The following is a 16,748-nucleotide window of genomic DNA, read 5'->3' as shown; positions in this document are numbered from 1 at the left end:
CCCTACATAGTAAAACCTTAAACTTACATAACACAGTAAAGATGGAAGTTTCCAATTTTAAATTTTTACATATACACATTAGCAAAAATCATCTTTGTGTCTTATGTTTTCCACCAATAGGAATTTTTTTAATTGTAGCATATTTAACTTATTCACAATGTATAATTTACCAGTATCACTTCTGTTAAAAATACCAGTCTGCAGTTTTTCCAGATTTGATTCTCCTCTTGATGGCTGTGAGAAAACAGAATTTTTTGCTCTTGACCCACAGCTGCCACATTCCTTAAAAAGATATAAAAAAAAAAAAAAAAAACTTAGTCAACTTATTTTCATAAAGTATTAACAATGTCAATAATACTAATCTACAACTGAATATAATATTAGTAGTGACAAAATGATGCAAGGAAGTAAGCTGATAAAGCATCAGCTAAAAAATGGCTTCTAATCATCATCCCATGCCTTCTAATAATTTACTGAATTCCTTCTTTAAATTTATCAAAACCACCACTTCCAGAATGAGATGGAAGTTTGTTGCAACAAACTTCAATCTCTTGTTGTGGAAGATTGTTGCAACAGTCAATTACTCTCTCACTGAGAGAAAATTTACACACATTTATCAAGCAACCATCCTTTTTCTGATTTAAATTTTATGTCCCTTTGTGTGTGTGTGTGTGTGTGTGTGTGTGGGTGGGTGTCATCCAAGAAAGGGTAAAGATGCTACCAGCATTTAGTTTACTTAGTTCATTAAACCTTAAACATTTCAGGTCCTGTCACAGGTGCCTAGTTGCTAGATGCTACAGAACTCAATTCTTTCTTGGTAAGAGTACCCTTTTGTGCGTGCTCCTGACCAATCTTCTGAACTCATTCTAACATATCCACATCTTTCCTAAAATCAAGTCACCTGTATGCAAGACTCAAGATGTGGCCTAACCATTATTCTGTTGTCTTATACAACAGAATAATGGTCTCTGATCCCTGCTGACAAAATTCCGGAATATCATTGACAAAACACACAAGAGTTGTCCTAGTACCCATCTGCACTGCTCAGAGAACTTCACATCAGACTGCATAATTATCCCTTGGTGTTTTCCAAGGAGTCATGTTAACACCCAAATGTTATGTTATTTTGCTACCCAAATGCAGTAGCTTGCAATTTAACAATGTTAAACCTCAATTACCACTCTTCAGCCAATATGCCAGATCTGTTTAGAGTAGCATATTGTGATTAACCACCCAAGCAACCTTTCTATAATCAGAAAGAAAACATTAAATAAATACTGAAAACTGCAGTAGGGCCTAGCACTAAATCCTGATGGACTCCACTTATAACATTAGTCCATGAAGTGCAGTGGCTGCTAATAGCCACTGACTCCTACCACTCAAGCATTGCTTTATTCATTGCAGTAACTCACTCCCCTCAATGTCATTAATGCTCCAATTTGTACAGAATCTGTTCATGTGAACAGTATTAAAAGTTTTGCTGAAGTCTAAGTATATGATGTCAAAAATGATTTTTTTTTACATCTAGTTCCTTTGTAACTACCATACAGTAGCTAATCAGGTTTTTCAGACAAGATCTCCCCTTAACAAATCTGTGCTGTTACTGCCATATAACTGTGTTCCTATCAAGATGATCCTTGACACACAAATCAAGGTTACAGATCTATAATTGCTCACTTAACCTTCTGATTCTCCTTTGTGATAGAAGGATCACAAAATTGCCCGTCTCTAGTCTGAAGAAACCTTCTCTAGATCTAAGGATGCTCTCATAATTATGGCTTGTTGCTTCCTTCAGTGTTATTAGATAGATTCAATCAGCCTTAGATGCTGTCTTTACTTTCAGCATCAACACCAAATTTTTCTTCTGCTTTTCTCTCAGTTATCACAAAATCTTTTCGTTGCCAGTTAGAATTAGGTATACTTCCAGTATCCATAACCCTAAAAACTGCACATGTAAATGTTGGTGCTAAATATTTATTCAGTTTTTTGAGCAACCTAAACTAAATCATCAACAATTAGGCCATTCATACTTGCTGGCTTAGCAAGGCTGTTCCTAGAGGATATACCTGCACCCAATACGCCTGTCCACAGCATTAGTGAAAAGCTCTAGTTATTCATCAAAAACCTCTCCATTTTGGAATACAGAATTTACAAGACAAGTACAGAATATAAATAAAGAAGCAGTTATCATCCACACAACCACCAACAAAATATAAACAGAAATGGAGGCAGATTACCTCCCCCAAATGATTACCCTTTTCTCCAGCTCCATTTGGGAGCCCAAGACTATAGTTCCCTCCAATTTTTGATTCAGTGTGTGGACTGAATATCACTTTGAGCACTTATATTTTTATGCAGCTGATCACCATAAAAAAAATAATTAATGATTATAATAAATGTGGGTGATTGTTACACACGAATTTAAAAATAAGCAATTTGATAATTATACAAGTAACCATTAGATTAAATAGATTTTACAAATATAAAATTAGCTTTATAAAATCATCCTTGACAGTTTCAACAAATTTTATAAAATGCATAGTAATGAATCAAAAATAATCCTTATACGCCTTCCATGCATCCTTAAATGACTATAAGACAATGCAATCTCTTACGAGTAAGGGAGGTACGTTTTCCTTGAAAAAAATTTATTATTATTATTATTATTATTAGCCAATAAGGAAGCCTCAGGCTTATGTTGCACCAGCCAAAAAAAATTGAGTTACCCTGTGTGTTTGAGAGAGAGAGAGAGAGAGAGAGAGAGAGAGAGAGTCAGAAGTAGAAGGGAATCACCAAGAAAGAGAAAAATGATGATATCCAGCTCTTTCTCTGAACTGTGATTCTTCCAAGTTTTTTTGGCCATCAGATTCTTAAAATATGTAAAGCATAATTTGAACTGCAATAACAGAAATATGCATAACCTTCATGATGCCCAATGTAGCAGAGTAATCAGGTGAAAAAGTACAAAAGAATGTGTGCTTTGAGTGAATCAGATGATGCTCACAAGGTTGCTAAATACAGTTAATGATTGTGTTCAATGTTAAAATAATTAATTATAACCACCTCTAACCTAGTGGTGAAGCGAGAGTATAAACATGGAATCCCTAGCAGGTTGGGACTCGGATGCAACACATCTGACTGAATTCCAGAATTTAGTGCATGGAACTTCAAAAACCATGGCCACACAGCTTAGAAGGAATACTGCTTGAGATCCCCCTAACTCTAGTTGATCCCCCTCTCCCAACCAGCACGTCTACCACAATGCTGCTTGAGATCCCCCCCCCTAACTCTAGTTGATCCCCCCTCTCCCAACCAGCATATCTACCACAGAGGTTGCCCCTTCCCAAATACCTACACATGGGGATAGACAACAGTCTACCAGAGCATATTAACACATATGACACCACTAGTGTCCACCTGGCTTCATCAGGCTCAGATCCACCAGGCAAGAGTAGTCCAGCAAATCCCACATCCACCAACCTCCCAAATTATTCAAGAGCAGACAGCAAGGGAAAAGACAGAACCAACCAGTGACAGGAGACAGCAACATACTGCCACCAAAAGTCCTTCATCCCCTGGTTTACACACAGGAGAGCCTTTGTTTTTTTGTTTATACTTCTCTTGTTAAAATTTACTCACCTTACACCACGCATAACACTGCATAGTGAGGTAGAGTGGGCAAACAAGCTTCATGCAGTCTTGCTATTTCTTTGTATATGTGATTAGATCCAACTATAGACATGTTTTTTTACCCTCTTTATTTATTTATTCTTTTAACAAAAAATAAAAACTGATCTGATATAAATAATTTCCAGGTTATATAACAACTATAATATAGTAGTCATAACCTATAAGTTAAATTTTTCATCTTAGTAAAAAGTACACAGATGTGCTGAAACATAAGATATTTTAGCATTATGTTAATTCTCTGTAAAATTTATTTCAAAATTAAACAACCTCAACACACAGAAGTGCCCTTATTACAAATAAACTGACAACCTCTAATTTATTTATAGATTACGTTACAAGAAGGTTAGAATAAATGGGTATTATAAATGTGACCTTGCTTTTTACACAAATGAATAAAATTAAAAATTTCCACTGAAACATTTTTTTTTTGTGTAATAAATAAACATATGTAAGTTAATACATTAATTAATTAACTCCATTCATCATTAGTCATAGTTCTGAGAAATATATCCAAAAAACAGCAAGGTCTTTACCATAACCATTTTTGTTGCCTAGCTGTACAACAAAAGTGACAACTTATTTACTCACCCTACACCACTCAGCATCTTATGGTGAGGTGGAACGGCCAAATAAGCTTCATACATTGTTGCTATTTCTTTGTATATGTGATTAGATCCTAGTTCCAACTGTGGATGTTAAGTGTTTTCTCCCCTCTCTATTTAGTAATTTTCAATTAACAAAAAAGGATAAACTAATCTGATATAAATAAGAAAACTAATCACTGGGAATAGCCTTTATCAATTAAATAACAACTGAATGCTATATTCTATTACCAGTCTAATAACCAACCTCCTAATAGAATGCAGGAATTCTGTGATCTACTTGCAATTTCAATTACATGCATCACTTCCTAAATGCCTTTTGGTTTTCCAATTCAAATGACATCTTCAGGTTGTTTCAGTATTAGTAGTGGCAAAATGAAAAGAGAAAAACTCTTTTTCCCCATTCCTTCCTTAAATTTATTCAAATATGCGCCTCCACAACACTAAGTGGAAGTTTATTCCAACAATTTATTACTCTATGGCTGAATGCAAATTTCTAAATTTCTGCATATCTATTCCTCAACCATCCTTTTGCAATTTAAATTTAGGTCCCCTTATGTGTTATCCCTAGTAGAGATATTGTGATCTTATCTAGAAATCTGAATGTCATCAAAGATGAGTACAGGAGAGGAGTCTTTTTTTTTTTTCTTTTTTTTTTTGCAAGTGATGTCAAGTTCAGCACTGTTATTAAATGCACTGGTCTGAAGGAAATTGGTGATGGGTTGAAAGGACTTTTGCAATCATTCACTATGGACTTTGTATCCACAGTGAACAAATGTAACACCATTAGGTAAAATCTCTGCAGTAACAGTGGGAAGTAAAATTCTTTGCATTAACATAATAATGGAAGACAAGATTGAAATGGGTCCCCAATTTTTCATTCAGAAAGGATGTTGAGTTTTGGATATTGGAAAGATTTCCCAATTATCAGGAAAGTATCTCTGCTACAAATATCATTAAATATATAATGGTGATTGCATCAAGTATGTGGAGATGATATCTTGAAAACAAATGTGAGAATTAGATGCGCCCTGCAGTAATGGAGGGTGGTAGTGCATTTACTGTTTTTCAATGGTCAATTTTTCAAATTTAAAAGCTAATTAATGGCTCACTCAATCAGGAGGGTATTGTCATCAAAAGGTGGGGGGAACCATCATTTCCTTCATCAAACCTAGATATAAATTTAAGCCAGTTTCCAAGATGAGACATGTAATTGTTCTGGGATGTTACCACTGTCAAAATTCTCCTGGAATTGGGGATTCTTGTTAATAGCATATCTGCCAACTTTTAACTTTCAAAAGCTGGAGATCAGGTAACTGGAAGCAAAAGAAAAGCAGTACACCTTTTGGAAAAAGGAGGAAAGCAGGAGACTTTCAGAAAAAGGATGAGATTTTTTAAAATACAGACTTCAGACTTGAAATTAAATTTTACTGACAGCAAATGCACTTTATATTAAAATACAGTTATAAAATTGTTTACTAGTACAGCATACTTTCCAAGGTTAACTTACTTAAAATTTTCCTGTCAGTACTGTCCGTTAAAAATGAACTGCTTATGATCACTTCAAGAAAGACACTGTTACAGATTTTTCCTTCTATTCAGAAATGATGAGTCAAAGTTTTGTTAATAACAATGGTATCTAGCTGGCTGTCAAGAACATTTTAAGTTTATATCTTTCAATCTATGTATTATGTTTTTGGAAGACTGGGTTCATATAAAGATGTTTCTGACAGTTTTGCTCTTTCTTCTGGCTCAGTTACATTTTGTCCTTTCCAGTTCATTATGGGAACAATTGTTGAGTCAAAGTATACTTTGACATTTACTGGATATTTGTCCAATTTTATTCACTACTCTAGTGTCTGTGCTTCCAGTGATTTTACTGACAAAAGACATCTAGGACTCTTTCTGGCATTTCCAGCTATTAAATAATGAGACCGTATAACATAAATAATGAGACCGTATAATGAGACAGAACCAATAGACGTTTTTATCACAACAATACAACAGTTGGCCTTGAACCTTTTCCTAGTTGTCTGCCAAGTCACACTCCAACATGCTGATGCTCTTTGCAGTGAGACAGGTTTTCATTACCTTGTGTTTTTGCAATTTACCACAAAAATGACAGACAAGATTTAAACAACATATCAACCTCAAGTTTTTAACAAAAATTAAAAAAACACCAACTGCAAGTTGTTACATCAAGTTTATGGGAAAGATCCAGTGGTGGGATTCAGCCGGTTCGCACTGGTTCGGCAGAACCGATACCTAATTTTTTGTTGAGTTCGGAGAACCGGTTGTTAAAATGGCACTTGTGATGAGGGTTCTCTCTAAGGTGGGTGCCTGGGCAGCCACCCAATGTAGAAAACACAAAATACATTCCTTACTCTTTTTTAACGTTCATCTACGCAACAGCATATTCCAAGTGCCCGTAGTAATGTTCATTCCGTCCATAGGTGAAAAAAATTAGACGGAACTATGCTTGTAATATTTATTTATTCATTTCACAAAACTCATTACACATTTGATGAAATACTACATTTTCCCTCGCGTTTGTTACTTAAGTAAACAAACATATAACGTAAAGAGAAAAGTGCCAAACAACCAGGGGGTGACACACTGTCATTTGTTTCAGCTTTGTGTTACGCCCTAAATTCACACGAGATATTATGCGTGCGTTGGTGTTTCCCGATCAATAAAAACAATAGGAAGCTAGGACACAACGAACCAATAGAAATATAGATTTCAAGAGTTATCTTATTGCCCATTTTGGATTCCAACATGGAAGAATGTTCTTCCATGTTGGAATCCTTATGCTAGTGTGCACGTGGTAATTAAGATGTTTTTATCACAACTTTCCCGTGACAAACAGGTTTGTCGTACACATTATTCTATCATATTTAATCTGCATAGCCTATGCCATTTATTAATTCAGCAAGAAATTTTCGTTCAGTATCGATAAAATGAAGAAAGTATGTTCTGACTGATGTTTATCAATCGTATAAGCACAGTGCTTTGTTTATAAAAGTTTATGATATGACCACATGTGGACAGAACCTGTAAAAATATTCAACTATATAGGCACATATCCGCTCCTGCTCTATAATATATTAAAATAAAACATTTTTTAAATTTTTTGCAGTAGCCCTTAAAAGAATGAAAAGGCAACAGAGTTTGACAGATTTTTTCAATAAGAAACCAAAATCAGAATTTGTTGTATCAGAATTGGCCTTGGATGGTACAAAACAGACACAACCACTCCAACTTGAAGAAAGCAGCACGTCAATTATTAAAATAAAAAACGATAACAACTCCAAAATTGAAAATAATCTTCCTGAATGCTGGACAGTGCAATAATATAACAATTTTAAAGAAAAATATGATGGACTGGTAATTTTTAACAAAAAGTTAGGTTGTGAGTATTGTGCAAAATATGACTTTATAAAAGAGAAAAGTGTTCATGTGTGAAAAGAATGGAAATGTTTTCAGATTGAGGCATCAGGGAAAAATAAAGAGGTACAACAAGCTTCTCTAAGGAAAAAAAAATGAAAGAACATTTTTCATCAAAAGCTCATAACATTTGTAAAGAGAATATAAAACAATGTGAGCAGGATTCAATTACAAAAGTAATAGATATGATGAATGAAAAATATTTAAGTGCTACTTGTAGAGTATTTAATACAGTTTACAGCCTGGCAAAAAGATGTAAACCGTTTTCAGACATAGATGATGAGATAGAAGTGCAAATTAAAAATGGATTAGATATGGGAATAGGATTACATTCTCGTAAAACTGCTGTGAAAGTAGTTGATTTCATTGCAAAGGAAATTAAAAAAGAAATATTTAATAAAATTATTGAAAATAATCTGAAAATATGTTTGATTATTGACGAAGGTTTAACAATATCCTACAAACCAGTTATTATACTTTTCTTAAAAGTTGAGGATTCAGTTACATCACGAACAATTTTCATTGAACTAGTTGAATTGGAAAAACAAGATGCAGAGACAATATGTTCTTCAGTTATAGAATTTAAATAATGTTGGGCTTACTAAGAACTACCTAGAAAAAAATTTAATAGGATTTTGCTCCGATGGTGCCAGCGTTATGCTTGGGAGAAAATCTGGAGTGAGCACTAGGATTGCAAAAGAGTTTCCAAACATAATAATATGGCATTGTTTAAATCATCGCCTCCATCTTGTTTTAGATGATTCGATGAAGGAAATAAAGCAAGTAAATCATTTTAAAATATTTACTGATAAGATATATACTATTTTTCATCAATCCAATAAGAACCAAATTGAACTTTCCAAAATATCCGAACAACTTGGAATTGAAATTATAAAGATTGATAGAGTTTTGGGACCAAGATAGGCTGCCTGTAGTTTGTCAACCCTAGCTGTGTGGCATGCTTATCCAGCACTACATCACTATTTTTATTAAAATAAAAAGTACTTAGGTATGGCTGCCCGTCTTGAAAATATATATTTTATAACTGATTTGGCATTGATGATTGATATTTTAAACGAAATTTCTTTTCTTTCAAATGCACTGCAAGCAAGAAATATAGACATGATAAAGGCTGAAAAACTCGTGATAAGATCTATTAAAGCGTTTCAAATTCTTGGAAAGGAAAAGGGTCCATATGAAAAAAAAGTTGATGAATTAATTACTTCAGAAACCTTCAAAAATATAAAATTTGTAGAAAATCATCAATTTGTCGGGCTACCTCGGGAAAGACTTAGAAAACATCGTAACGAATTTGAAAACAAGACTAATGGATTGTGAACATTTAAAAGCAAGTTGTAGCCAATTTTAAGATAGGAATAAATTACAATTTCTCAATTTTTTGGAGCCAGATTACTGGAATATTGAAGTACTAGTTCCATGGAAAGCAGCTGAAGAACAATTGCTCGTATTTAATGACATTTTTAATTACCAAATTGATATTAATGATTATCAAGATTTCGCGGAAAACGTTTTAAAAAATTCCCAGAATTATGTAATTCTTGAAAGTGCTCAAAGACCTAAAAATATTGTCAGAACAATTGCTGTAAGTTCAGCAGAAGCGGAAAGAGGTTTTTCAAAGATGAACATAATATGTTCAGAGAAGAGAAGTCGCCTAACTGTTTCTAATATATCAAACACAATGACTATTAGTCTAATCGGCCTACCTCTAAAGGAATGGGATCCTACTCCTACAGTGAAAAGATGGTTAAGGATAAATCATTCAGCCGATGATGCTCGGATAAAAGCGAAGAAAATCGCAAGTGAGGATGCCAATCAAGAAGCAATATAGAAATATCTTAAATAACAGTTTTATTGTTTTTTTTCAGGTATTATTTAATATTTTTTCATTAATATTTTAAAACTCTTTCTTATAACATAATCTAGTTTTGTGGACCTCTTTTATTATTCTTATTTAAGTATTAACTGCATGACATAATAAACTACCTTTCGGTATATAGTTTTTTTATATTTAGAACAGTCATTAGTGCAGCGAACCGGTTGTTAAATTAATTAGCATTAGTAGAGGCATATGATGCAAGAAAGCAAGCTTATGCAGCATCAGCCAAAAAAAAACCAACTTCTATTTCACCCCTCTGTTCCTTCGAAATACCTGTCCAGCTGAGCCTTAAATTTATTTCGGCTATCAACTTCCACAACAAAGGATGGAAGTCTGTTCCAGCAACCAACTACCTGCTGGCTAAAGGAAAATTTCCGCACATCTAATCTACATCTGTCTTTCCTCAATCTGAATTTATGCCCTCTCAGGTGATTATTCTGAGCAAGAGGGAGAATCCCATTGGCATTGAGCATGCTCAAACCGTTCAAGGCTTTATACACCTCTATCAGATCACCTCGTCAGCGCCTAGCCTCCAGACGCTGTAATTTGAAAAATTAAGCTTTTCTTCGTAAGAGCAACCCTTTGTTCCATTCCCTAATCTTGTTGCCCTTCTCTGTAATCGTTCCAGCAGCTCTACATCCTTCTTGAAATGAGACCTCCAGACCTGTATACAGTACTCAAGATGTGGCCTGACCATTGCCTTATACAAGGGAATAATCACCTCCTTATCCCTGTATATCATTGACAAGACACCATGAGCTACTCTTGCAGCCCGTCTACACTGCTCAGAGAACTTCATATCTGCCTGCACAATTACCCCAGGTCCTTTTCATTCTCTACCACTGTCAGTGTAGTACGACACAGTTGATACGTTGCTCTGGGGTTGCTCTTCCCATATGTAGTACTTTACATTTATCAAGGTTAAACTTCATTTGCCACCTCTCAGCCCATCTGCTCAACCTTTCCAAATCCTGTTGCAGCAGCATAGCATCAGTAGTGTCCTTAACAACCCTGCCAACCTTTGTATCATCTGCAAACTTAGACATTAAACTTGATATACCATCATCAATATTATTTATAAATACAGAAAACAATAATGGACCCAACACCGAACCCTGAGGGACTCCACTAATAACATTAGTCCACGATGATCAGTATCCATTGATTAGCACTCTCTGTCTTCTCCCCCTCAACCATCCCTTTATCCATAGCAGCAATTTGCCTCCAATGTCACACTTCTCCAATTTGTGCAGCAGTCTTCCATGTGCAACAGTATCAAAAGGCTTTCTAAGATCCAAGTATATAATATCAAAGTTATTCCCTGCATCCAGTTCTTTTGTGACTGCATTATAGTATCCAATCAAATTGGTCAGGCAAGACTTCCCCTTAACAAAACCATGCTGTGTCCGAGCTATAACTGAAGTCTTGTCTAGATGATCCGGCAGTGCTTCTTTAACCACTGCCTCCATTAATTTTCCTGGAACAGAAGTTAAACTCACAGGTCTATAATTACTTTGATCCTCCTTTGTGAATTGGGGTCACATTTGCACATCTCCAGTCTATGGGTACCTAACCTGAGTCCAAAGAAGCTCTCATAATTATGGCTAAGGGTTTGCTTACTTCCTTTGCTGCTTCCTTTAATATAACTGGATAGATCCGTTCCACCCCCAGGTGCCTTTCTTTTGTTTATCTTCAAAAATTTCTCTCCACTTTACTCTCAGTTATTAAAAATTATCTAGCTTACTGCCAAAGTTGAATACACCTCTGGCATTCCCCTCGCTGAATAACTCCTCATGTGTGAATGTCGATGCAAAATATTCATTTAGTTTGTTAGCTACCTGAGCAGGATCATCAACAGTTACACCATCGATATCAAGTGGACCAATCTAATTCATCCCCTTCCTTCTAGAATTTACATAAGTAAAGAACGCTTTGCTGTTTTCTTTGCATCTCTTGCCAAAGATTTCTCGTAATCAGCCTTCGCCTGCCTAACCTCCTTTATAACTTGTTCACAGATCAACTTATATCTATCATAGGCTTCTGTGTCACGTGTTAATTTATATGTATCCCATGCATTTTTCTTCTCTGCCACATGTCTCATTAGTTCATCTGACATCCATTTAGGCCTAAACCTTGAACAATATTTCTTAGTTGGTATGAAAAGTCTAGTAGCTTCCAAGATAAATTCTTTGAATGCTTCCCATTTTGAATTTGTAGTTGGTAACATCATCAGTTGGTCCCACTGTATAGAATTTAAATACTGTCTCAGACCTTCGTAGTCGCCTTTACGAAAGCAACAACCCTTCCCTTTACCCCTGATGGTAGTTACCTCTTTGAGTAAATCCCACTACAGCACACTGTGATCACTGCCACCTAGTGGTTCCTTTATCTGCAAATTTTTAATGCATGAATAATCACTACTGATAATAAAATCAAGAATATTACTCCCTCTAGTTGCCTCCCGAACATGCTGATGTAGAAAACAATCGTCCAATAAATCCACGAAAGTCTTGCTAGTGTGTGAGTGAGTGACCAACCCACAAATTCCAGTCAATATCTGGGAAATTAAAATCCCCCATTATAAGACTCTCTGATTTACTAGCCCACTCTATTTCCCTGTACAGTTTCTTATTATACTCATCAGAGTCAGTAGGCCTATAACACACTCCTACTCTCAATTTTGATCTCCCAATGCTTATGTCACACCAAACTGACTCGACACTGCACTGTCCAGCGTTGTCAACTGGCTTCACTTCCTTAGATTTTATGTGTTTCTTAACTAATAGCATAACCCCTCCTCCCTTCCTGTCCTGTATATCCTTTCTGTACACATTGTACTCCCCAAATTCCCGTTCTGCATTCCTTATATCTGTGTTATACTACGTCTCTGATATCCCAACAATATCTGCCTTTAATGTTTTGAGCAATACCTCAAATTCATCAAATTTATTTACCAAACTTCTAGCATTGATTACCACCCTCTGTCTTCTCCCACTTAACCATCCTTTTATCCATTGTAGCAACTTACCCTTAATACCATTCTGCTCCAATTTGTACAATAGTCTTCCATGTGCAACAGTGTCAAAAGCTTTCCTGAAATCCAAATATATGATATCAAAATTATTTTTTGCAACCAGTTCCTTCGTAACCACATGATAATATCCTATCAAATTTGTCAGACAAGACTTTCCCTGAATAAACCAATGCTGTGTCTGAATTATTGCTGCAGTCTTGTCTAGATGATCCTGCAATGCATCTTTAACCAGTGACTCCATTATTTTACACGGAACAGAAGTAAAACTAACTGGTCTGTAATTTCTCGTGTCACCCTTCAATCCCCCTTTGTGAATTGGGGATACACTTGCACATCTCCAGTCCGTGGGAACATCCCCTGAGTCCAAGGATGCTCTCATAATTATGGCTAAGGGTTTGCTTAGTTGCTTTGCTGCCTCCTTTAATATAACTGGATAGATCCCATCCAACCCGGGTGCTTTTCTTATGTTTAACTTCAACAATTTCTCCTCCACTTTGCTCTCAGTTATTAGAAAATCATTAAGTATCCTGCTATAATTTGATAACCTTCTGCCATTTTCAAACCTTAATAATTCTTCACGTGTGAATGTAGATGCAAAATACTCATTCAGTTTGTTTGCTATCTGAGCAGGATCATCAACAGTCGAACCATCGATGTCAAGTGGACCAATCAGATTCATCCCCTTCCTTTTAGAGTTTATATAAGTAAAGAAATCCTTGCTGTTTTTCTTAGCATCTTTTGCCAAGGATTTCTCGTAATCTGCCTTTGCCTGCCTAACCTCCTTTGTCACCTGATTACAGACTAGCTTATATCTGCCATAGGCTTCTGAGTCGCTTGATAATTTATATGCATCTCATGCATTTTTCTTCTCTGTTATGAGTCTCATTTGTTCATTTGATAACCATTTAGGCCTAAACCTTGAACAATATTTCTTTATAGGTATGAAACTTTTAGTAGCATCCACGATTAATTCCTTGAATGCTTCCCACTTAGAATTTACTGTTGGTAACATCGTCAGTTGATCCCACTGTACAGAATTTAAAAACTTTCTAAGACCACTGTACTCACCTTGAAGGAAGCAAAAACCCTTTCCTTTACTCCTGATGGTAATTAAATCTTTAAGTAAATCCCACATCAGTACAATGTGATCACTGCCACCTAGTGGTGCCTTTACCTGCAAATTCTTAATACACGAATGATCACTGCTGATACCCAGATCAAGAGTATTACTTTCTCTGGTTGCCTCTCGAACATGCTGCTGCAGAAAACAATCATCCAATAAATCCACAAAAGTCTGACTAGTGTGTGAGTGACCAACCCACAAGTTCCAGTCAATATCTGGGAAGTTAAAATGCCCCATTATAAGACATTCCGATTTACTAGCCCACTCTATTTCTCTGTACAATTGTTCACTGTACTCATTCAAGTCATTAGGCCTATAACACACTCCTACTCTTATTTCTGCTTTCGCAGTGCTTATGTCACACCAAACTGACTCAGCAGTGCTCTGTTCATCTATATCAACTAGATGCACTTCTTTTGATTTTATGTTTTTCTTAATTAATAGCATAACACCTCCTCCCTTTCTATCCTGTCTATCCTTTCTGTACACATTGTACTCCCCAAATTCCAGTTCGGCATTCCTTATATCTGTGTGACACCACGTCTCTGCTATCCCAACAATATCCACCTTTGATGTCTTGACCAGCACTTCAAATTCATCAAATTTATTTACTATACTTCTAGCATTGGTATACATGCAAGCATACATGTTCCTATTCCTAGTTACCATAACACATCTCATATACCCACCTATTTCACAATGACTGCCATCCGTCCCTGAAACCCCCAACACCCCTCGCTCCAGGTCACTACTTATTCTAATAGAAGTTGCGCAAGAATTGTATTTTTAACTTGTTAGGAACCATGACTTTGTTCGACTTTTTTTGCCACACACAACACAAAGTGGCAAAGGCTTATCTTCGTTTCCAAGAAAAACCAAACTTTAAATAACCTGTTGCAATATTGATGAGATTAGGTCATGTTTTAACTTTATCGACATTTGTTGCTTTTGAAATAAGTTCACTTTCAGATTCACAGTCATCGATGCTACGTTTTCTCTTAACAAATTTATCCATTTTAATGGCATGCTATATGCCATAAAAAATAATAATAGGAAAGCTGAATTGCATATACATACAACACTCACATACAACATATATTGAATTGCATATCTAACACAGTCACAGAGCACATGTAGCCTATTCCGTAATACAGTCGGAGAAAACAGGTAGCCTAGTCCGCTGTCTAGCTCAAACTAATATAAGCATTATATTACTATTATACAGCGGAATAGGCTACATATGGTCAAACTAATAAAAACGCCTCCAAAACATGCATCATAAGCAGTTAAGCATGCATGCATGTTTTGAATGAGTTTCAAATGCTCCTCGGTCACGTTGCTTGCTAGCTGTGTACAATAATAATGTTATCTGGATAGTACACAACTAAACTCTAAATATATCATGATGCATTTGCACTAACTTGTACATAGTCTAATTCTCTTGCAGCCTGAGATATAAGCCCTTAATGCATCTTAGTCTTACTTCATCTTATATACCATCAGGCATCTTTCATATTGTGGAGTTATACTTCATAACTGTTTTGCCATCATTACATCACTATGGTACCTACCCACCGAAGAGGGGACAAATAGCCCTGAAACAGTGCTGTCTGAGTGGTGGTGGTGGTGGTATCTGCTGAGAATAAGTAACAACAGTCTTCTCCTTCGGTGAAGCGCTACTTATTTGAAGTAGCGCAATATCATGGCAACTCGCTGTGAAGGTATTCACAATATGAGATATAACTTAAATGATGCCGCATTTGTAAAAATTTGCTAATTTAGAGTTTAGCTGTGTACTATCATGATGCATTTGCACTAACTTGTACGTAGTCTAATTCCCTTGCAGCCTCAGGCATAAGCCCATAATGCACAGTAGTCTTAATATTTTTGATTAATTGATAATACTATAATAAGCTAACAGATTCCGAATTGAGTGCTTCGTATTATGCTATCTAGTTTTACTTTATAGCTTACACTATCAGTTCGATATATATATATACGTTATGCTATTTCTTATCGACTACAATATGGCGGCTAGTTCAAACAATATTAGCGCCAACACCGGAAGTCGTAACTTCCAAAAATCGCTAGTTAAATTCAAAATAAGAAGCTAACAAACACTACTAAACCTATTTAATATCTCTGTAAAACACAATGTAGTATGTTAATTAACGAAGAATACGGTAAAAATTAAAAATTCTTATCCCTTTACAGCAGGCAAAAATCTACCAACTGTTCTCTTACATGACTAGAGTGCCCTCATTTGTGCCATAGGCTTCTGTGTCGCCTGATAATTTATATGCATTCCATACATTTTTCTTCTCAGTCACGAGCCTCATTAATTCATCTGACATCCATTTAGGCCTAAACCTTGAACAGTATTTCTTAGTTGGAATGAAAAGCCCAGTAGCCTCCAAGATTACTTCTTTGAATGCTTCCCATTTAGAATTTGCTGTTGGTAACATCATCAGTTGGTCCTGCTGTATAGTCTTTAAAAACTGTCTCAGACCATCGTAGTCACCTTTACGAAAGCAAAAGCCCTTCCCTTTACCCATGATGGTAGTTACATCTTTAAGTAAATCCCACATCAGTACATTGTGATCACTGTCACCCAATGGATCCTTTATCTGCAAATTCTTAATGCATGATTAATCACTGCTGATTATCAGATCAAGAGTATTACTTCCTCTGGTTGCCTCTTGAACATGTTGCTGTAAAAATTGTACAGATTTGGCTGATTTTGTTTTGCTAATGAAACCATCCCCTCAGGTAATGACTTTATTAAATAACCTGTATGTGAAAACACCAAGTTATAATTTTCACTGATATTCTTAGTTTCTATCGAATATAATATTATCACAATAAATTTAAATTGTATACTTCTTTTATAACAACCTTACACAGTCTGTCTAGGATAGGGAGAATTTTTTTCCCTTTGTTCTGAAATGCCTTGAA

At 35.6% G+C, this 16,748-nt stretch overlaps 1 protein-coding gene across 1 annotated transcript in view; it reads right to left on the bottom strand.

Annotated features, from left to right (window-relative positions):
* Sbp2 (SECIS-binding protein 2) overlaps positions 1-16,748 on the bottom strand; it is a 303,049-nt gene that overhangs the window by 163,700 nt on the left and 122,601 nt on the right. The window contains exon 6 of the mRNA XM_090389376.1: positions 171-282. Within this exon, the coding sequence (XP_090245502.1) occupies positions 171-282 (112 nt within the window). The remainder of the gene's footprint in view (positions 1-170; positions 283-16,748) is intronic.

Source organism: Mastigoproctus giganteus, unplaced genomic scaffold (genome assembly GCF_048544385.1).
Source record: "Mastigoproctus giganteus isolate SK-2022 unplaced genomic scaffold, ASM4854438v1 scaffold_15, whole genome shotgun sequence".
Taxonomy (NCBI): Eukaryota; Metazoa; Arthropoda; class Arachnida; order Uropygi; family Thelyphonidae; genus Mastigoproctus; species Mastigoproctus giganteus.
Note: the sequence above shows the minus strand (reverse complement) of the source record. Positions and strands in the feature narration are given on the sequence as shown.